The 23,180-nt window shown below is 34.1% G+C and overlaps 1 protein-coding gene across 2 annotated transcripts in view; it reads right to left on the bottom strand.

Moving 5' to 3' along the window:
* Nucleotides 1–635: 635 nt before the first annotated feature.
* The window catches only part of LOC105216776 (serine-rich adhesin for platelets), a 164,715-nt gene continuing 142,170 nt past the window's right edge, over nt 636–23,180 (bottom strand). For both annotated transcript variants that reach the window (XM_054225427.1, XM_054225428.1), the window contains 6 exons: nt 7,143–7,330; nt 4,349–4,543; nt 4,021–4,275; nt 3,694–3,962; nt 3,390–3,598; nt 636–2,183 (listed from right to left, as the gene is read on the bottom strand). In XM_054225427.1, coding sequence (XP_054081402.1) covers nt 2,035–2,183; nt 3,390–3,598; nt 3,694–3,962; nt 4,021–4,275; nt 4,349–4,543; nt 7,143–7,330 — 1,265 coding nt within the window. In that variant the 3' untranslated portion in view covers nt 636–2,034. The remainder of the gene's footprint in view (nt 2,184–3,389; nt 3,599–3,693; nt 3,963–4,020; nt 4,276–4,348; nt 4,544–7,142; nt 7,331–23,180) is intronic.

Below are 23,180 nucleotides of genomic sequence, written 5' to 3'. Positions count from 1 at the left end.
ACTTTGGTAATTTTTAATAAAATTATAATATAATTAAGAATTAAGTAAATGGAAACCATATTGAAATTCAATACTATTCGCTGGAAGAATCGAATCAGTATTAATTCTATATAATAATTATTAATTACCAACATGTCATAAAAAAATTATCTATAAAGCGCTGCAAAATCAAAATAAAGAAAATCTGAAAATATAAGAAAATAAATCGAACAAAATATTTAGTATGTATATATATCGTATATTTTTATTGTATATCGTTTTTTTAGAGGGTGTATTATATGAATATGTCTATTCAACATATAAGTAAATATGTAGTATGTGTGTGTGTGTGTTTATGTAAAATATGTATTACATATAAATCGTACAAGTAAGTATTTTTAATTAAATTTATCATTAATGCTATTGTAATTTAGTAATATTCATTCCGATTTCGTCATATTAAGCTTCGTCTCTATGCCATACAGTAGTAGCTCATTGACAGTAAAAGTGATGTAACACGCTCGTTTTAAATAATGTTTTTTTGCTAACAATTGCATGTTATTTGCTGCAAAGTATAATTGCGACACGGTAAATAACAGTAACTTCATTTTTATTCTTTATATTTTTAAGAATAATTAATAATTGTGCGATAAATGTTTAAGGTTATGTAAACTTCTTTTTTCGCGCATTTTTGGCGCTAACAGCAGTTGAGTGCTGCCAATAATTTATGTGATTTTGCGTTTAATGCGTATATACTGGTATATATGTATGTAATTTTTGAAATTTTTTTCAATATTTTTCGAAAACTTATGTGAATTTAATTAAATTTTATTTGATTTGATATGCTGTATTACCTATGTAGACATACATATGTATTTATGTATATATATATATATATGTACATATATATAATATAAACTTTTCGAATTTCTATAAATCTGCAATGGCCAATGGCATCATAAATTTGCTTTTGAAAATATAGAAAATTTAATTTGTTTAAATATTTCATCTTTTTTTGTCAAATTTTGTAAAAACTGGTAAATTTCCATCTTCACTGTATGTCGTGTGAACTTTTGTCTGTTTTTTTTTTACATAAGCATGCTTAAATTGTAATTTTCGCAAACATAATTTGTTCTAAGCTTAGCTTTTGGCTTAACTAATAATGCTTTAATATACTTTTCTGATTTAACTTTCGTCAGTTTATTTGCAAATTGTCACAATTGTTTTAAGCAGATTTTTTATACAAATTCTATTTTCACAGTTACATCACTTTTGCACTTCCAACATTCTTAATTCCTTAATGTTAATTGTTTAAAATTCAAATTATTTGCTCATTCAACATATTCGAGTATTCAAAATCGTTCCCAAAAGCCGCTCATTTCATTTCAATTGCTATATTCATTATCAAATTCAATTTTCCATTCTTTTTTTTTAGTTTTTTGGCAATTTTGGTTGAACTTGGTTTAATTCAATTAAATTTCGTTTATATTTTATTATAAAATTCATTTAATTTTTCATTTTTTAATACTAAATTTTTACATTTCTTTGTATGTGTGCATCTATGCATAGTTTAATTGTCTTTCTTGCTTGTTTTGTTTTTGTTTTTTTGATTTTTTCAAAACTCAAACACAATTTCTCAATTTCTACATTTCATTTCAGTGTATAGTTTTCTAAATGCTATAATGCTTTTCAGTTGCAAACGTTTAATGTAGAACTTAGTTAAACAAATTCATTATTAACTACAAATATTTCTTACAGTTATATTGCCTACATATATATTTAATATACTACAATATATATATATATATATGTATCTCCACTATGTACGCAATATATGAATGTATATATGTATAGGTATGTGTCTTGCATAACTTTGAGTTGCATTTTTTACTTTTCACTTTTGTCCTAAGATTTTTCAATCTTTTTCTTTTTTTTTTTCTTTCCAACACTGTTTTAGTGTTTTGATATTTTTTGTTCTAAACGCACAGCTACAAATTGTACTGGTACAAAAATGTGTTTACTTGGGTTTACTCATGCCGTGCAGCAGTAATACATTTACGGTATTGCACGTATACCGTCTAGTGTCGATCTTAATATTAGACTGCCTTCGACCCAGAAGTTCGGACGATCAATCATATTTTGCCACAAAGAGAGCTCTTTGCCAGTTGCGTCCATCCATTCCACGGGGCGTCCATAGCTTTTGCCTGGAAAATAATTAGATTTTAAATTAATTTATTGTACGAAGAATAGGGGTAATTTTTTATTAAATACTAAATGTATTACTTATAAGTAAACGCCTCTAAAATATCGGATTCCAACTACTAATCTTATTTTTGGAGAATTTTATATAGACAGTCTATATAGTCTATATGGAAATCTATATCAAATCAAAAAGGGAACTCGGAAAGTAATTAGATTTTAAAATAATTTATTTTTCGAAGATTTTTAATTTTAGTAATTTTAAATATATAAAAAGGAAAGATTCTGTACGGCTTTCTAGACACTTAAATTTGAGGATAAGCTTTGATTGAAAGGATTTATATTTTCTTCACTTCACTTTCTCCACTTCAATTTAATGCTCAAATTTTATTTGTTCTAGAATTAATTAATTATATAAAAAAAAAATTTACCAGGTGGCATCTCTTTTCACAAATATTTTTCAATTGAAAATACTTTTACTTCACTTCAAGATAGATTTCCATATTAGAGCATTCCAAAAATTTTAAATTATTTTTCGAATTAACTTTTGAAACAGATGGCAACTACATTTAAAAATTATTTTCAACTCTTAAGGTTTTTTAATCTTAATCACTTTAGTTTGATTCCTATGCTGTAATTAGTAATTTATCTTACCAATTGTATTGTTTTGAACTTCTTAAACAGGTGGCAACTATACTAAAAAAATTTATTATTTTAAACAGTTCGAGTAATCTAACGATTCATCAAAAAAATTCAATTCCAAAAAGAAAATTCACCAGGTGGCAGCCCTTTTCAAAAATATTTTTCAATTGAAAATACTTTTAATTCCGTTTAAGATAGATTTCCTTATTACAGCATTCCGAAAATGTAAATTTTTTTTTAATTTAACTTTTGAAACAGGTGGCAACAATCTTCAAAAATTATTTTCAATTCTAAAACTCTTTAAATCACTTTAATTTGATTCCTATACTGTAATTGTATTTGAGCTTCTTAAACAGGTGGCAACTATACCAAAATAAAATTTTCAACACTTCAGGTAATCTAACGATTCATCAAAAAAATGCAATTCCAAGATGATGAAAATGGATATAATATATAGAAACGTTCTTGTTAAAATCGATTCAGATTTTAATTTTTTTTGTCACTTAACACAGTGAGCGCGTAACCGTGCTTAATGTGTTTCCTTAAATATTCTCAAACAATATTCTCACCTGTGCCCAGTGAAAAGCGTACACCGCCGAGGAATTCATTACTCGCCAAACGATCGTGATCCCACACCGTTAGCTCGAGTGCACGTTCGGACAAATCGTCCAGCGATACGTCCTCATAGATGAAAGTATAATTCCAACTGGGATGTAATGAGCGTTTGACAACTGGCGTCTTTTGTTTGGAACTACGCGTGCGATCGGGCAGTAAATAACTGTAAGAGAACAATAGTAATTATACATCATATATATTATAATATAAATGAGCTGCTGGACAAAGACTCATATTAAGTTCAATTGGTGTACCTACCTTTTACAGAAGGCATCACAAGTGCCGTTCACTTTAATCGGACTCAAATGTTTCGCTTCCTTCACGAGCACATGCAGTTGACCGCCTTTTGTGGAGCGATCGGAGCGCGATGCCACCGATTTGATGCTACCAAATTTACGCAGTTGTGAACTACCGCTGCTGGTGGAGGAACTACGCATGAAGCCCGGACGTACCATCTCTGGTGGTATGTACTTCAGGCCGACGACTATATCACCGCGATAGGTGGCTATCTCATCGAAGGGTTCACTCTGCAATAAAAGAGAGTCAATGAAGAAGAGTACTCAAAAGTGAGTTCGTAGTACTTACCCGCTCCTGCAGCAGATACCACTGTGATTGTGGATTGTCGAATACTTTGCCCTGCAAACTGACGCTAACCTCGCCAAGGAAATCATTGCGTCCAAACATATCCGAATGCCAGACGGTGAGCCACAAGGTGCGCGACTCCAGACTGGAGATGGGCATGTGGAAACGTAATATTTCATCGAAGATCGGATTGAGTGTGTGCTTCTTGACTTTGGTTTTACGTTTGCCAGCCTTCGACTTATCGGGCAGTAGATAGACCTGTTGTTTTTGGTGTGAAAAAATATAAAATTTAGAAAGAGTTTTTTCGTATATTATTCACAGGTTAGCTTACCTTGACATAGGGATCGCTGCGATTGCGCTTCACATCGACAGCAGCGAGATCTTTGCAGCGCACCACATGTATCTCCAGTGCGCCCAGTTTGTAGTTGTATTGCATGCCGAATTCGACTTGACCTTTGACCACCACAGTGCCATAGCGTCCCTCGCCGGCGCCAGAGTAAACGCTGGCCATGGAATCCGAGCGAAGCTAATGCGTGAAAAGGAAGGGAAAGCAAAAAGAAATTGGAATTAAAATAAATGATTTATAAATATATTTTTTATATTCTTAAATAAAAAAATTTATTTAAAAAAATATTATTTTGATTTAATTTATTTTATTTTATTTTCACAATTTTTATTTAAATTACTATTCAATGAATTTTTCCAATTTATAAATAAACACAGCTGTTTTCCGCGTGTTCTCGTTCAATGCCTCCACATAGTTCTTAGTTTCTTCTTTATATTAACTCATATAAATATGTATGTATGTATGTACATTCGCTCTCCTATCTGCATAATTACGGAGTACCCAATCGCAAGCAGCTGCATCTGTAATTTATGAGTTTGTACTAATTTCCTCATTCGTCACAACAATGCTTCGGCACAATGCTTTAGTGCACGTTCGCTTTTGCTGTTTCCAATATATATATATATATATATATATAATGCAATTCAATGAGAAAATTCTTCGTAATCTTCTTGCTTTTCATTCTTAAATATTTACTAATCGTCTATTAGTAAAACATGAAAGCAGTGCAGCGCTACTGTAAAAAAGCGATAAAGGTATGACTAAACACGAAAGCATCGGTATCTTCGGTTGCGTCACATTGCTTTATACCCTTAATGAAGGATAGCGAAGTAAGGGTAGACCTTAAAAGTATTCGTCTGATCTATTCGGTTCCGATAAATTAACAATCTAATGGGATCATCCATTCCTACGAGTATAACAAATTTCATTCGGATATCTTTGAAACTAAAGAACTAGTTTGAATTCAAATATAGGGTTACATGTTATGACATCTAGCACAGATCTTGCTGTTTCAACTCAGACAAATTCTGAACACTACAATAAATTATTTGATGGATTTGCTTTCTCAATCTTTCGTTTAAAAATATAATGTAAAAGTCTTAGTATATTACGCTATTCATGAATGGTATAAGTATTATCAATGGGAAAAAACTTAGCGGACAAGTAAAGAAAACGAAATGCACAAATTTTCTCAGGCATTGTTTACATTTTGTGTACTTAAGTGATACGATTATGCCTTGAAAGTATATATTATGTTTGATAGTTAAGCGTGTTCCAGAACTTTTACTTGTTGGAATAATCTCGAAGTGTATTACTGACTTGGACTGGACTTCCAACTACTCATCTTATTTTTGTAGAATATTATATAGACAGTCTATATCGAAATCTATATCAAATCAAAAATAGAAATCGGAAACTAATTTAGTTGGGATCAAAATAATACGGTACTATTATACCAATAATGCTTTAATGCTAATATTTATGAATGCAGACCTCTTAAATACTTCCGATTTTTCGTTTCTTAAAATTTGCCGTATAAGATAACCTTGCTTCCGCCATTTTTTTTTGTAAATTTAATGCTTTTTTTAATAAAAAGGGTTACAAAAATGTTATTCAAAATATTGGCCATCTTTCTGGCATCATGCGTATTCCGTGCAAATGTCGAGAATTCGGCTCAAAAAGTGACATTTTGACAGTTGAGAATAATTTTGGGAAGCAAACAGATCTCTACAAATATTTTTTTGGGTTAATGTTGACACAAATGTCCAAGATCGATATAAAACAATTTAATCGATTTAATCGACCAGTGCTTGACCCTAGAGACATCTATTGGAAAACGGCGGAGGCAAAGTTACCTAATATTACACAAATTTGGAGCGTAAATCAATTTACAATTATCACCAGAAAAACAAAGAGAGGGTAATGAATAATTAATCATTTTCCTTGATAAAATTATTCTAGAAGGTTTGTTTCAGAACAAATTATTTTTCCAGTTGGTTCAATAAAGGCTTCGTAACCATAACCTAAATACTCGTTGATTGTATGGTATTCAACATGGTTTCCTGATATCATTAGTACTCACAATACTTTGGAAGGAATATATTTAAAAGGATGCGCGGTTTTGATTTAAAGTTTGGAGTTTCTTCATTCAATTTGACGTCGATCGCTGATGTTTCAGCGCTTTTGGAGATATGAAGATATACTAAGAGGGACCAACAACAATACGTTAGAAAGGAGGTAGATTTTGAAGATTTTTCGAGAATATTTCTTAAAATACATATGTCTATTTCATGAGATGTCTCATTATTTTATATTTCAAGTTATTCCAAAACTGATACTTTTGGAAAATAAAGGAAAATAAGTTAGAAGTTATTCGAAGATCTTTTAGCTAATTAAACTAAGTCCGTGTCTGTGGTATTAATTTCAACGATTATACTATTTCACTACACCTATTTGATTAATGAGTTAGGCTCGTAGAACAAGAATGATTATTGGAACCATATAAGCTTTGAAGTAAACATCTTTGGATGCCAAAGAATACGGGTGCCAAATCTCATCTAGATATCTCATTTAACGCAATATGGATACTTCGGCGAACATAAATTGCGAATTCATCTTGTCATTGTTAATTTTAATTTCATATAAATCTATATCTATATTAATCTCAATAATTTATGTTTACCGACAACCGTTAGGCGGAACGGTTGAATTTAAATAAATATATAAATATAATATTCAATATTCAAAATATTCAAAATAAAAAAAAATGTCCACTTACCCCCAATGAGCTGAGGCTATCGCGATTTTGATGCATCGCCACCAAACGATCGATATCCTCATCCGATTGCGCTGGCCATGTTTCGCTGGTGCCGCTGCCACGTGACTGGATCGGACTCGCTGTGGACTCATTGCGTTTGCCAATAACGGGCGATTGGTTGGATTCCTCGGCGGCTGCTTTGGCCTCCTCTGCAAGTGAACGAAAAGAAGAAAAAGCCAAATCAGTAAACAATTTAATTAGTTGCAAATGCCAATGTAAGCATTTCATTACATATGTACAGACAGACATACAGGCGTGTGTTGTTAGTTGGTAATAAGAGAAATAGTTGTAATTGCAACAAGGCAGTTAACGCGTAATGAACATACATATATACATGCATACTTATTTATTGGTTTCGATTGTGGAAAAACACGCTGCTGGCCGTTGTGCATGCAAACGTGCGTATACATATATAAATTTAAACATACATACATATATATATATATATGTATGTATATAGTGTTTGTGTGCACCCAAGTAGCATTGATAAAAGCCTGCATAGTGCACGCGCACTCCCAAAAGTCTAAGGCGACGCACACCTAAGGCGACGCTTATGCGATTGTGCAAGAGCAGCAAAATATTTTAAGCGGCAAAAACGTGTCTTACAGCCGGTTTTCTATTGTAGCTAAAGACAGACATACATATGTCCAAGTAAATATACCAAGTACATATATATATACATATAAACACTTTTCGTTTCGAGCTTTCAGTTTGCACAAACTTGACTTATCTTTTCGTTTTGTTGTATGTATTACAACAACACAACAACTCAAACGCGCTCCGCTCCGTTCGTATCCCCAGCAATAGTTAAGTAATTAAATTTAAGTGAATGTGACATGTGCCACGCTTTCGGATACATCGATTATGGCTGGTCAGCGGATAGTGACCATTTCATTTCTTATGACCAAACGAGGTGACAGTGAGCCAATGTACTTATTATGCAGTGTTCACATTTCTATATTAAAATGTAAATGGATGCATAAAAAAATTTGATAAGTATGGCGTTTATAGCTCGACAGATAATAGGCCGAGTTTTTCCACGCATTTTTTGGTGTGTGTCTTGTCGGTACGCACTCATATTGTCTGTTATGAATTTAAGTGGCTGATGGCTGACTGATTGTTAAGAGAAAGTTTTTTTTTTACAATAATCTAACTGTATATTTTATTATTAATTTATTGTGGGCTAGACAGAGTTTTTCTTCCTCAGAGCTTTATATAATGCTCGATGGAAGAATATTTAGTGAGAGAGATTAATTCGAGACTGAGCCCCATTTTGAAGCAAAAGTCTAATCGCTCTACAAAAATGGTACTATAAAGTTATAAGATTGATATAAAGCTAAAACGTTCCCTATGGCCTTTAGAGGACTGCTACTCTACTGAATAGGATCCTTGTTGCCATATTACCGAATTACCAATAAGTCTCTTACCTCGTATTTCCAAAATATTCGAAAAAGTTTTACTATCAAAAATGTCTCCACGAAAATAACATAATACCAACGCACCAATTCGGGTTTCGTACTAAACATGGCACTTTAGAGCAAGTAAATAGAATTACTAACGAAATCAGAAAGGCATTCGAGCACAGAGAGTACTCTTCAGCTATTTTCCCAGATTTAGCTCAGGCGTTCGATAAGGCATGAATGCCTCTTATGGAAAATCAAAAACACTTTACCTTACGAATTGCTTAAAACTTTGGAGTCATATTTAAGAAACAGGAAGTTTACAGTTAAAGTTGCAGATTTCATATCAGAAGAACGTGCAATAAGGGCTGGTGTACCTCAGGGCAGTGTATTAGGCCCAACTCTGTATTTAATATATACTGCAGCTAATAACGTATTGACATCCACTTTTGGGGATGACACAGCTCTAATAAGCCGTAACAAATGCTCAAACCAAGAGCATCAAGAGTATTAGAAGAATGTCGAAGATTGGCTAGCCAACTGGCGTATAAATATTAATGAGCAAAAATGCAAGCATATTACATTCTCGCTAAGATCGGAAACATGCCGGACAATTAAAATAAACAATGTACTAGTACCCCAAGCGAATGAAGTAACTTATCTTGGGATATACCTGGATCGAAGGCTCACGTGGCGGAAACATATAGTTAAGAGTAGCAAATGTAAATCGGATTTTAAACAAAAATTCTAAACGTAGCCTAGAGGACAAAGTCCTATTATATAATCCAATCATAAAACCGATTTGGATGAATGCTATTCAACTGTGGGGTACGACCTGTGCAACCAACATTGATATAGTTCAGAGATTCCAATCTAAAATGATTAGAACAATATTATTATTGTTTGTATATATGTATATGATATATATTTATATTATTGTATATGATATATGTTTTAAGAAATCCATAAATTTATGTATTTTCCAATTATAAAATTCGGGAAATCCCAAAAAGTTTCTTTGATTAGCGCACTTTAGAAAATATTGTTTATATACACAAAGTATTATTCCACTTGTTGGTAGGAACAACCCATATTGTCGTCATCATCAAAACAAACACAAAAAAGAAATAATTATAATTAAAATAAGGTTTTCATATCACGAGTTCATTAACTTGATAAGCGCGATAAGATATCTGAAAATAGCTAGTTCTTTCCAATGTTTCATAGTTGTAGGCCAAGGTAAACTAATTCCACGTTCAAACACAAAATCTATCAACAATATTAATCTCAACTACAAATACAAGTTGTTTCATTAAAATTTATATATTCTTGCAGTGCATACTTAACACGACATAACACAGCAATGACTTTACATAAACGCATATAATTATATAGATAACTACCAGTATATATGTAAATCTGTATGTTTGTATGCAGTATGAAAATGCGTCATATTAGCAATAATAAAATTATATACTTTATAGATAGTGTATAACGAGAACTTGCTTCGAAGAGGTTTGGCGGTGATAAAGCAATTAATTTGTGCTAGTAACTGGATTTTTATGTATGTTATCTGTATACATTTTTATATAATTAAAGTTATTGAGGGAAATGGTATTGTATTATTAGTTATTCAGTTATGATATATGTTTAAAGTGGTTTATAGCAATATCTGTTATAGTAGAAAGTATACAATTTAATAATAGAATATTTGAAATTATAAGTAACCAAATAGGATTTCTGATATATGGATCAGTCGCCTTTGAACTAACGAAATCTATCAACTAGATTTTCAAAGCGTTTTTCTATCTTTAAGAGATTTAGTTTCATTATATATATATATATTTGGCGTAGAAACCGCTTAAGCGATTATAGCCGAATCCACCAGAGCGCGCCACTCGTTCCTCCTTTTTGCTTTTTGGCGCCAACTGGAAACACCAAGTGAAGCCAGGTCACTTTGCATTTGGTCTTTCCACCGGAGTGGAGGTCGTCCTCTTCCGCGGCTTCCTCCAGCGGGTACTGCATCGAACACTTTCAGAGCTGGAGTGTTTTCATCCATTCGTACAACATGACCTAGCCAGCGTAGCCGCTGTCTTTTATTCGCTGAACTATGTCAATGTCGTCGTATAAATCGTACAGCTCATCGTTCCATCGTCTGCGGTATTCGCCGTTGCCAATGTTCAGAGGACCATAAATCTTACGAAAAACTTTTCTCTCGAAAACCCCAAGAGTCGTCTCATCGGATATTGTCATCGTCCACGCTTCAGGGCCATACATCAGGACGGGAATAATGAGCGACTGCGCTGATTTAGTTTCATTATAGATGAGATATTCGCGTTCTTTGTTTGAGGCCACCACACACAGAGGATACGTTTTCCCATCTGTACTTCTTTATCTACACTACAATATCTAACGGGTGATTTTTTTGAGGTTAGGATTTTCATGCATTAGTATTTGACAGATCACGTGGGATTTCAGACATGGTGTCAAAGAGAAAGATGCTCAGTATGCTTTGACATTTCATCATGAATAGACTTACTAACGAGCAACGCTTGCAAATCATTGAATTTTATTACCAAAATCAGTGTTCGGTTCGAAATGTGTTTATCGACAAATTTTGTTCAGCGATGAGGCTCATTTCTGGTTGAATGGCTACGTAAATAAGCAAAATTGCCGCATTTGGGGTGAAGAGCAACCAGAAGCCGTTCAAGAACTGCCCATGCATCCCGAAAAATGCACTGTTTGGTGTGGTTTGTACGCTGGTGGAATCATTGGACCGTATTTTTTCAAAGATGCTGTTGGACGCAACGTTACGGTGAATGGCGATCGCTATCGTTCGATGCTAACAAACTTTTTGTTGCCAAAAATGGAAGAACTGAACTTGGTTGACATGTGGTTTCAACAAGATGGCGCTACATGCCACACAGCTCGCGATTCTATGGCCATTTTGAGGGAAAACTTCGGAGAACAATTCATCTCAAGAAATGGACCCGTAAGTTGGCCACCAAGATCATGCGATTTAACGCCTTTAGACTATTTTTTGTGGGGCTACGTCAAGTCTAAAGTCTACAGAAATAAGCCAGCAACTATTCCAGCTTTGGAAGACAACATTTCCGAAGAAATTCGGGCTATTCCGGCCGAAATGCTCGAAAAAGTTGCCCAAAATTGGACTTTCCGAATGGACCACCTAAGACGCAGCCGCGGTCAACATTTAAATGAAATTATCTTCAAAAAGTAAATGTCATGAACCAATCTAACGTTTCAAATACCGATGAGATTTTGCAAATTTTATGCGTTTTTTTTTTTAAAAAAGTTATCAAGCTCTTAAAAAATCACCCTTTATAAGGTACTTCATACCCTATTCATATGTTGCTCTTGAGTATTATGGCGAAAAGCAAATATGACGGTAGACTTTGGTGACAAGAGAATTTGATTATTAGAACCTTGAGAAAAATTTGCAGAAACGTTCTTCTGTGTTCCCTTTATAGGTAACGTAAAGGCTTACATCGATTTTGTTGAGATTGGAACCAAGGATTTTCCTATTTTCCACAACTGAGCATTTTCAACAGGAACATTTAACTTAATACCTGAGCTTTGGAAGTTTATAGCAGATAGTAAAAATTTAAAATTCATTATTTTTATCGAGAATAAATAATAGCAGCGTCAAATTTGACGTTTTCATAACGCTCGTTGCACAAATTCATATTTGAAGAGCATAAAATACGGAGCAATATCGCGGCTTGATTGTTCTGCCAAAAGTTATGAACAGAAATTTACGACATTAACACAACATAAATTCTAAAAAGTGCTGTGTTTCATGCAAGAATGCGTGCGAAATTGCTTTGAGGGGAAGCAGCAGAGTGAGCGATTGGTGCGTGGTGTTTGAAATTCAGTGGCGAGTAAAAAGTATGAATAAAATTTGTGCTTGTCTAAAATAGACGTAAATTGGTTGTGGTTTTAGCGAAATATTTATATAAAATATTGATATTTGTGCGTGGAGAATTTATTTTCCGTGCGCTTTATTGTCTAAACGTTTCATGTGCTGCTAAGCTACGACTACGGGTACAGTGAGTTGCTGGCAGTCTCACCATACCCACTCGTGTGGGTATACCTCCTCGTCTGTGCACCTCAGCTGTTGGCGCGAGTAAGGGCGGCCTACGCGCCTCGAAACTACAAACATGCGGCGCATTCAATTCGTCCTCCTCGAGCGTTTCGAGAAAGCGATCTGAATTAGAGCGCAGACTATCGTCCCATGTCCAAGCGCGTGGCTTCAGCTTCAACAAACCGCCATTGCTGCTGCGGCGCCGATAGACAAATGCAGTGGGCGGCGGCGGCGCCAGATTACACGCGCCAACTACTGGCGTACTGCCGAGTTCGCTAACCCTTTCGGTAGCCGTTGTAAGTGCGTGTTCTTGTTTAGTACTTTCTTTCGTTGGCATACTTTGCAATTGTGTGGTTGCTACGGTTGGTGATGCGTCAGCGGCGGATGCGGTTGGAAGCGCGGCCAGATCTCGCTGCTGCATTTCATATATGTACGCAGCGAATTTGCCATCGATGTCATCATCTTCCTCCGAATCATATGGATAACTGCCTTTGCGTCTGTTGCAACAGCAGCACGGTACACAGCACCAGCGCCAACATTTGGCGCCACCCACGCGCTTTGGCAAACCACTGCAGCAGGAGCAACACCTGCGTCGCTTTTGCTTTTTTGCTGGCTGATGCCAGTAATCTTTGTAACGACTGTGCGGTGGCGCGGCGCGCTTCCTTCGCGCGCCTGCACATAGGCTAAAGCGCAGCAAGCGGCGCCACCAGCGCTTTCTGTCATAACCGCGGCGGTTTTGTAGTTGTTGTTTGGACGCGTTTCCAGCAGCGGTGGTGGTGGGCGTTGTAGTATCGCGTGTAACGATGCTGCCGCAACTGCTGTTACTATAACTGTTGCGCTTTCGATTTAGCGATGAATAATTAAAATTGTTGTTGTCCGTTGTTGTTGAGGAGATCGATGCGCGTTCTATCGATGCGGTTGCGTAGGCGGCGTCACCCGTTCGCGTTGAGGCAGTTTGGTTTTTCGTGCGCGCGTTAGTTAATTTTACTTTTGTTGGTTGTGTTTTTGTGGTTTTTACCTTAATTTTGTTCTTACTCTTGCTGTAGTTGTGTACGGCAGGCATGGATTCAGTGCCGCTAACATCATATTGAGCGCTACCACCATTACCGTTACCACCGCTCAACGCGTTATATTGCGCATCTTTCGCTTTCTTACTTTTCGGACGTAATGAACGCGTCACTTTTTTCATTTTGGATTTATGGAGAACGCGCGCGCGGTATGTGGCGGAGAGCGTTGTTGGTTGAGGAAATTCAGGTCAAATTCATTTAATTGAGTTCATAGCGCTGATATGAAGACACAAAGGGTTTTGTTGGTTTTTAAGAATATGTTAGGTAGTCGAGTTTTTGTAGTTTCGTCATATAACTCAAAGAAATTAATTAATTCATAAACATACTTTGATGGCTTGTAATCTGTTTCGTGTAATGTTTTTATAGATACAAACCCATACAAACTAGTTAAACTATAATTAGCGCTCGTTTTGCTAGTGTAAGATTAAGATAAGATCATAAATCTCTCTTCCAGCGAAGCTTTTACTCGAATAATGTTAAATGCTGGCCATTTCTGTAACACACCACAAACCAGTAGCGGTAAATTAAGTGCTCATGACTTTTTACGAACATTTTACTCGAGTTTAAGGTCAACGAGTTCCTAATTACAGCTCGAACTTGAAAAGCTAATAACTTCAGAAGATCTCACACAATAAGAAGCGAAATATTTTGAAGCTAGAAAATATTCTAAAAGAAATGTAGTGATATGCAGTGTATGTTAATGGTTTATTTAAGTAATTACTTGTAATAAAAGTTGTAATGCTACCAGCTTTTTTTTTAATAGAATTTATTAAAATTCAATTCTCTCCTGATAAAGGTTATAGAAGGCATATCTCTAGTTATAGTTAAAGGTCTGAACAAGATTAAATTTGGTGAATTCTGCTCGAAAATCATATATCTAAAGATGTCCGTCTCTTCTCTACAATATGGGCTGAAAAGCCATTACCCTAATCATTAAGTGTTTTTGAATGAAAATATGGCTTGATTCTTTGATCATGAATCCTCCAGTTGTAGGCTGTTGTCTGCACTAATTATAGAGTCCGATCGATTAATCGGCCCTGGCATCGGCATCGGCCAGTATCGGCAACAAAATTCAACTAGATTAGACTTAATATTACCATCGTGAGGAATGATTGGTTCAGGCAAATATGACTCTAACTGTGTTTTAAGATGAATATTTTAGGCATTTAAGAAATCAAGAAAGTAAAAAAAAAAAATATTATCTAAGTGTAATTCAAAAGGAGTATAAAGAATCGACCAAGAATTGGGTATCGGTCGGACACTAACTAATTATTCCATATGCTTCATAGGTTAGCTATATATTGGCAATCTGAAAGCTTTTAGAACCAAAATCGGTATCGCTAAAGATTTCCTTCTCATTCGAAACCAAGCGAGAATATATTGATTGAACGATTTATTTTTTTTTCAAAAACAAAGCCTTGATGATTACTTTATTTTTCACAATGAAGGCAAAATTGCCGAAAAGGTCGTGAACGTTTCTTCTAGAGTCAAATATTAAAATAAGTTAACTTTTTAATTTAGAGATTTTTCTAAAGAAAATGTGAGGTTAGCTTAGTTCAGAAATATTCTGCAAAGTTCAAATTACACTCATGAGAGCTGGAATTAATCAACACTATTTTCAACAAGCTTACGGCAGTTCAGATTTTCAGTTAGAAAAACTTGAGCTTTTCAATGAAACACACTAAGAAATTATGACCGATGTTTATAAGGCGCTATGCTCCTTGCATGAGTAGCATGAAATAAGCTCAAGTCATTGTAAGAATTATCAGTGAGTAAGTTATCAAAGTACAGCTGCATTTTAGAACAAGGTAATTGTTTTTCTCTTTGTCACCCAGCACTGATCCATTACTTATGCATCTGAATGCAGCATAAAGCTGCGCTCATTGTTCGATATTCAATTATCACAGTTATAGCGCCTATTTCTCTACCTAAAAGGGTTCAACTTGAATATGAAGGTCTATTGATTTTATTATAAAATTGTTGTTGCGTATTATTTTCCAAGAATTCCATAAAAAACGCTAAAACTACAACGCAAAAAGCAACACAAATGTTATTAAAAGCGAACACATTTTTTCACTAACAGTACAAATTAACGGTAAAATCATATCAATTGCCATTGTACATTTAACCTTTGAAGGTTTCTTGTTATTGCATGAAAATTAAATTAAATGAATTAATTTGTTTTACATTTCAATATGGTGACTCAGCACAAGTTCCTTGAATAGCATGCCAGCTATGTGGTGTAAATTGAAAAAACAAAAAATTAAAAACAAAAATATTTGGTGGTTTATCGTATTATTTTTAGTCGATTTTTTAAACACAACGTTCAACCAAAGTGGAGTATTTTTAATTTGTTAAATATCGTTAAATAACTATAAAAATTGTATAAAAATAAATGACAGTAAAATTTGCTAATTTATTCATCATGAGGTTGTAAAAATGCAATATATGTATTTGAATATTGCAATCTCATACGAAAACCCGCGCTGGGTAAAACACAGTTTTAACCATTTGCTGCTTCAACACCTATACCGATACATACACACACACACCTCTTTGTTTGTATGCAACGTGACTGCAGCCAAAGAAGTCAGCAGGTAGTAGTTGCGCTAGTGGTTTCACAGCGAGTGTCTAACAATACTAAAACATTCATTTTTATATACTCATATATATATACATATATATATGTATCTATATATATTCATTGCATTGGAATGACGAACTGAAAAAGCGGATTTACTTCTCGCAGCAAGGGCATTGCAGTTGAAAGGTTTTTTTCCGAAAAATTTACGCGTCATTTGTTTTGGAAAGCACGTGAGTTCACTTCTTGGAATTTAGCATCCACCTTTACATATAAATTTATGCCTTTAAAAGGTTGATTGGCTGCTTCTTAAGTAAAGTAAAGAAGCTGCATTTATTGCAAAAATAGTAAAGGAATTCAAATATTTTTAAAGGGTTTTCTTTATAGCACGGTTTGTAAAATTTTGGCAGATTATACGAAGGTTAAAAGGGTTCATGGAAGTGATGGATTTAAAATTTCACACTAAAAAAAAAATAAGGCCTGAAAGTTAATCCAGGAGATTAGCACATTTAGACGTTTGTGTGAGAGACATGCCACATTTTTTTTGCGGATCTTTGTTGATGTTCGATCTATATTCGAAGTTCTTGCCAAAAATTATAATTTAACAGATTTGAAATCATTAAAAAAATCACAACAAAAATTAGTTAATGATTTTTACACAGAGAAATTAATTTTGAAATATGAAACTTATGATTTTTACACAGAGAAATTAATTTTGAAATATGAAACATTTTATTTTTGTAACTCTTTTAGTTGAATATACATACATATATTCTTCCCGAGTGAATTGGAAAAAACTTTAGTTTAATTTTTAAAACTACGGTGGCGTTATGCAGTTAGATACTATTTATGGATATGCATATGTTAGATACAGTGGAACTTCTCTAACTCGAATCACTATGATCCAAAAAAAAAACTTCGAGTTAGAGAGACTTTGAGTTATGGAATTTCCATTAAAACATACAATTTTTCAAAAATCTGTAATATATAGCTTTATACACAGTTTTATTTATTTACATCGCATAGAGTTTTATGTTCATAAGTTAAGGGGGAGGGAGGTTTGTTTCGTCGAAAAAAGACCTTTTTTCATGAATTTTTTTAGAAAAAATTATTGCTGTAGGTTTATTTTACTTATTATTATTATATGAAAGTACAACATTTGAAGAATAATTAAAAAAAAGTTTTATCGAAAAATAGCGAGGAATAACGGATTTATCGTCGATCTCTGCAGGCACCTCGAAAAGAAGTTGTTGTGCGGTGACCAGCCTACAGCATTACTGGATCATCCGCAACCAAAAAATTAAAATGATTTCTTTAGTTTATTAGTTTATCTTTCAATTTACGTCGATTTTTTTTTAATTTTCCAATTTTTAACATTTTGGTACCATTTTCAAGCCAAAATGACTATTTTAGACGAAATCGACCTATTTGTTATTGTAAAATTGTTAGTAATTAAAATTCGTCGAAAACGTCATTCGAGAGCTATATATATGTAGAATATTTGTTCAAAATTTCAAAACGATCGATGCAGTAGTTTTTTCTGTAGGCTGGTCACCGACTTTAAAAATGACATATTTGGGAAAATCTATTCAAAGTTTTGTACACTCAGCGCAGGTAGCTGGAGGTACCGTTATTCAACCTGCTGTAACTTCGTTAGTTTTTCTCCGAATGACCTAAAACTTTCACACAATATTCTTGAGATGTTGATGGTTCAGAAAAAAAAATTAAAAAAGAAAGTTGTCAAATCTGTAATCTGAAATCTGTATTAAATTTGATTTCTTCGAATGTCAAATCAAGAGTTGGATTTATGAAGAACTTCGAGTTAAGGAAGTTTGAGTGAGTGGAAGGAAATTTGTATGAAATCTGATTTCTAAACGCTATTGCCAATTCAAAAGTTCGAGTTATGGAGATCTTCGAGTTATGGAAGTTCCAATTTATATTCAGTAACAGCTGGTCTGCTTTGAGATCACTGATATATGCTAGATAACAACTTTATATTTATTTTTCTACAGCTTTGAGCCATACCAGGCTATAATTGAAATTAGACTATATACTTAAAAATTTTAGCAATTGGAATTGAGCAAACTCACGCTTCAGACTGGTTCTAATATCCATAGATATTTCTTACTGAGTTTTTTTTTAACCCGAGATCTGTTCGTATAGTTACATCATTATTTTTCCAATCATTACTGATACCCAAGTCAACTTGTATTATTTTCAATTAATTGATTTTAGATTTTACTAATTTTGACTTTCAAAAACGTTTCTCAAATATGTAGTTTTAAGCCTTGCTGTGAAACTTTTACCGAAGTCTATCTCAATATAAGCACAGCATACACGCATGTACCGTAATAAAGGCTTTTTGTAGGTCAAAGCCAAATTTATGGCATTTCAATTAGAAGTACGTGATTTTTGACGAAAACCTGGCATTTAAATAATAATAAAACAAAATAAATTATAATGAAGTTTTCAGTTAGTAAACGAACTTTTCGAAAGTTTCCGAACAATGCCGGCGGAGATTAAGAGCAAAACCGAAATGATTGTTCGATTAGATATTAGCGTGTAAACAAAAAATCGAAAAATAGCAAAATGGCATAGAGGTAAATGCACGCCTCTTAACGGCTCCTAATGTTTGCTAATAAAATTTATGAGCCTAGAAGAGCGTGTGAAAAGCCTATTTAAGTAATGAATTGGCTTGCGTAGAATATGATTTGGAAACAAATAACTGTTTGTATATGAATAACTATATATATATATAGACCAAATATATGTATATTTGTATATATATGTGTACTCAAATGAAAAAGAAAGTATAAAAATTAAAATATCAATGCGAAAAAATAAAAAAAATAGAAAAAGAAAACAAAAATAAAGCAAACGCAGAAAATTGAAAGTTTAGACACTTTGGAACGCATGACAACACACACATTCATACATACATATATATATATATATATATATATACCTGCTATACCAGTCTATGCATGCCACTTTTGTGATGCTTCAAGAGAATATTTTAATAAATTTCTACTAGCTACCTATTGTTGTTGCTGTTTTAGCATTCTACGGCATAAAATGTGAAACAAAAAGCAAAATATAAAAAATCGCAAAAAAATGGCAAGCGACAAAAGAATCATGAATTCTGCGAGCGTCGAAATGCACTGAAGCTCAGTGAATAGCCAACAGACATGGTCGAAACGACAAAAGGCAATCGAAAGCGTCATAAAATAACGCCACAAAGCTGACTGTGACTGAATATCTACATACATATGTACATGTGTGTGTGTGTGTGTGTGTGTGTGTGTGTATGTTTAAAGTTTCGCGGCTACGATTTTTTTCGGGGGAAACAAATTTTAAGCTGGCGAATTTCTGGTTTATTATAGCCATTGTTGTTATTGTAATTTTTAAGCTCGCAATTTGTTGTTGTTGTATTTTTTAAATTTGTTGTATTTTGTGTTAGTTGGTTATTTGTTTGTTAACGCTGTATGTAGATTGTTGGTGCTGGCATCTATTCAAATAAACTTGCAGCTCTGCGCCCAGCAGGCCATGTGTTTAGTAAGACACTTTAACTTAAATATATTGCATAAATTTTGCTTTTGAAGTGTTTTTAATTTTAATATTTCACATTTTTGTGCATATAACCAAGTTTTAAGCACACAATGGCACGTTTTAGAAGCCAAGTTGGACTTTGGTTGAAACAAGTTATTAGCGACCGAGACCGAGAAAAGTGCGGAGCACCGCAGAAAACGTCTTAAGTACACAAACTAAACGTAAATATTTGCAATTTTATTTCCATGCTTTATTATGAAAAATCACTTTCACTTCAATTGTATGCTTCTGTATGTGTGTGTAAGCTCACCATTGAAGCAAAAAGAAAATTTATTTTTTTTTTTTTCTTTTTTTTCGCATCTATTTTTTAGCGATCTTTTGTTATTTATAGCGCTTATTTGCAATTGTTAACTAATATTTATTTCGCTGTTTTTTTTTGCTTTTAATTTTGCGAACGCTAACAAACATTTTATAAAAAACATTTTTTTTATTTTTACAAATCCGATTTTTCACATTTTCTACTTCGTAGCGCAATTATCGCCATGCAACGTTTTTTTTATGAAATTATTATTATATTTGTGTTACAACTTCCGCCTTATTGTTATATCTATTGTTGTCCCGAACGCACGCACGCAAAGTGGCTACTAAATGAAGCTGCTCACTGTCGCCATCGGTAAAGTGTCACTATATCGATATTCGCATAGAAATGGTCTTGGCGCTCAAATAATAATTTAAATACGATTTTATATACATACAATACTAACAGCAACAATAATTTTTAGTAAGTAAAAAATATTCAGTTACGCTTGGAAGCTGCAATTAATATGTCCACTACAGCGTGGAGAGCGCGCACATGAGCATCTTGTTGTTGCGTACGTTAACTGTACGTGCGCGAGGTCACTTCACCTCTGGTGGCGAAAAGGTTAATTCAATAAAGTATTGAAGCGCAACTAGTAGTAGTACATATACAAATGTATATATGTTTATAATGGCAACCCTACAGTGTAGCTCGAAACTAGTCGAAAACATATGAGAGTTATACCAGTTATAGAAAGGTAGTATATAATTTGAGTAGAATTTCGGAAAAGCTGTTTTGTTCTATTAAATATTTTTGGTCTATTTTGAACTAGTCGAAGCAAACGCAACGCAAAAACTTTCGTTGTGATCAATTAAATAAGGAAAGATCGCTAGTTCCATTTCATAATGAACTGAGTTACTCCGGAGTAACGCTTATTGCCGATAATTGTTCCAAAAAGTTGTCGAAAATTGGGCCTTTCGGCTGAAATTTATTCGAGCCAACCGCGGTGGTCACTTCCCCGAAATCGTTTTTAAAACTTATTGGCAAATCCTTATCTTCATAATAAAGCTAAATTCTAGGACATAACTTGGAAATGGACATAACGGATACGAAGTAACTGGAACCAGAACCGGAAATACAACTGTCACCAACTTAAATCTGGTACCCGTCCACTGGATACATGAAGCGGATGTTGGGTGTGAGCGGAAGTCAAAGGGACGTTAGTGGAAACCCACGGGAAGCGTATCTACAAAAAGAAGTACCTAGAGTTTAAAAGTGACTGAAACTTCCAGCTTTAATCTATACTACTATTATAAAGAGGCAAGATTTGTATGTATGTTTGTACTGAATAAACTCGAAAACTACTGTGCCGATTTCAAAAATTCTGTCACCATTGTAAAGCTACATACACCCCGAGTAACATAGGCTAATAGTTCCGAGGTGAGGGTATCGAAAAGACTTCGTGATGGAGAATCTTAATCTGAAACTGAAAATTGTGTTGCAAGTCATTCTCTTCGCATTGCAATCGCGTGCCAGAGAGTCGAGTAACGAGTGCTCGCAGCTGCTTGCTGAACACAATTTCAAAACCTGCCAAGTACGCGCTTGAGAGTCGTGTACGGAACGTGTGCAGCGGCTTGAAGAACAAAATATTGGAAATATACAAGTTCACACTAGGGCGCCGAACTCTGAGCGTTCCCACCGCCATAATCCTAATCAGAGAGCAAGACAACGGACACAAAAGACCACTAAATTTTTTCCGGCATCCACCTGCTCCACAGTTATGGTAGCCCGCAACAAATTCACGATTTGAAACATTGCAAAAATCATAGCTGCCCAACAGAGGAGAGCAAAGAGCAATAGCCATTGGGTGGATCACCGCAATACATTGATTGGCCATAACGCCGGTAAATCTGAACCGATTTTGATGAACTTGGTGTCATATGAAAGGGAAATTCTACAGCTATAACACTAGCATATCCAACATAACATATATTTAAAAAAAAACTAACAATAACATCGGTATTTTATAAAATTTTCATTTTGTAGAACAAATCAAATGCAAAAAATTTACACTTTGATTGCTATTGTAATGGTATTAAATGTTCTGTTGTACCCGAATTTAGTTCTTTCTTACATGTTTCATCAATCGCTATTACGTAAACCTTTATAAAAATTAGAATTTATATTATAAGTCAATAGCCAAAAAGCAAAAGTATACTGCTGAAATTCCTTCCTCTCACCAATAATGGAAAGATGTTCAAGCGTAACAGCAGCTATTTGTTAACACCAGTTAGGATGTATATACATATGTACGTGTGTCTATGTATGATATGTGTAACACCAAATGCAGTTATGCGCTTTTAAGCATTTACTAACCGACCGAAAATGTAGGCATGTGTATCGCGTAATTGTAATGCCAGTGCACATATGGTGCACGACTGCAAAAACAAACAACAACAAAAATTTTGGTGAAGGGAAGTGAGGAAATGCCGCGCAGTTGGCTAATCGACCTACTCTCGAGTAGGAAATGCAAGCGTAACGACGGAATATATCGCGTGAGTGTGGCGCTGGAAAAGGCTAAATAAATTTAAGTTTTTTTTTTATGCGATTGCATAGTCGAAGTGGATGCATATATATATATATATATATGATGGTATGTGAATATATATAGTATATAAGTATTTGCTTGCATTTGATTTGCCGAAATAAGCAAAGATCTATGCAAATAATGAAATTAATAAACCAAAATCTTTTCTAGTCAGAATAAGAAATTGATTGGGGTCTTTGCGCCAACTCAAGGAAACACACCAACTACTATGCTATGCTATGGCTATGTGGGTAAGTGTGTTTGCACACAGCTAAAGTTGGCAAAAATTAAGGCGTCAATGAACAAAAAAAGAAGTAACAACAAAAACCACTCAGTGAGTGAGTATTTGCAAGAAGTAAATAAATAGATAAAAGTAGATAACATTAAATTAAAAATGCCCACAATATACGCGTAT

The sequence above is a fragment of the Zeugodacus cucurbitae genome, chromosome 2, assembly GCF_028554725.1.
Source record: "Zeugodacus cucurbitae isolate PBARC_wt_2022May chromosome 2, idZeuCucr1.2, whole genome shotgun sequence".
NCBI classification, from domain to species: domain Eukaryota; kingdom Metazoa; phylum Arthropoda; class Insecta; order Diptera; family Tephritidae; genus Zeugodacus; species Zeugodacus cucurbitae.
The sequence above is the reverse complement of the archived record's forward strand: the minus strand, read 5'-3'. Positions and strand labels throughout refer to the sequence as shown.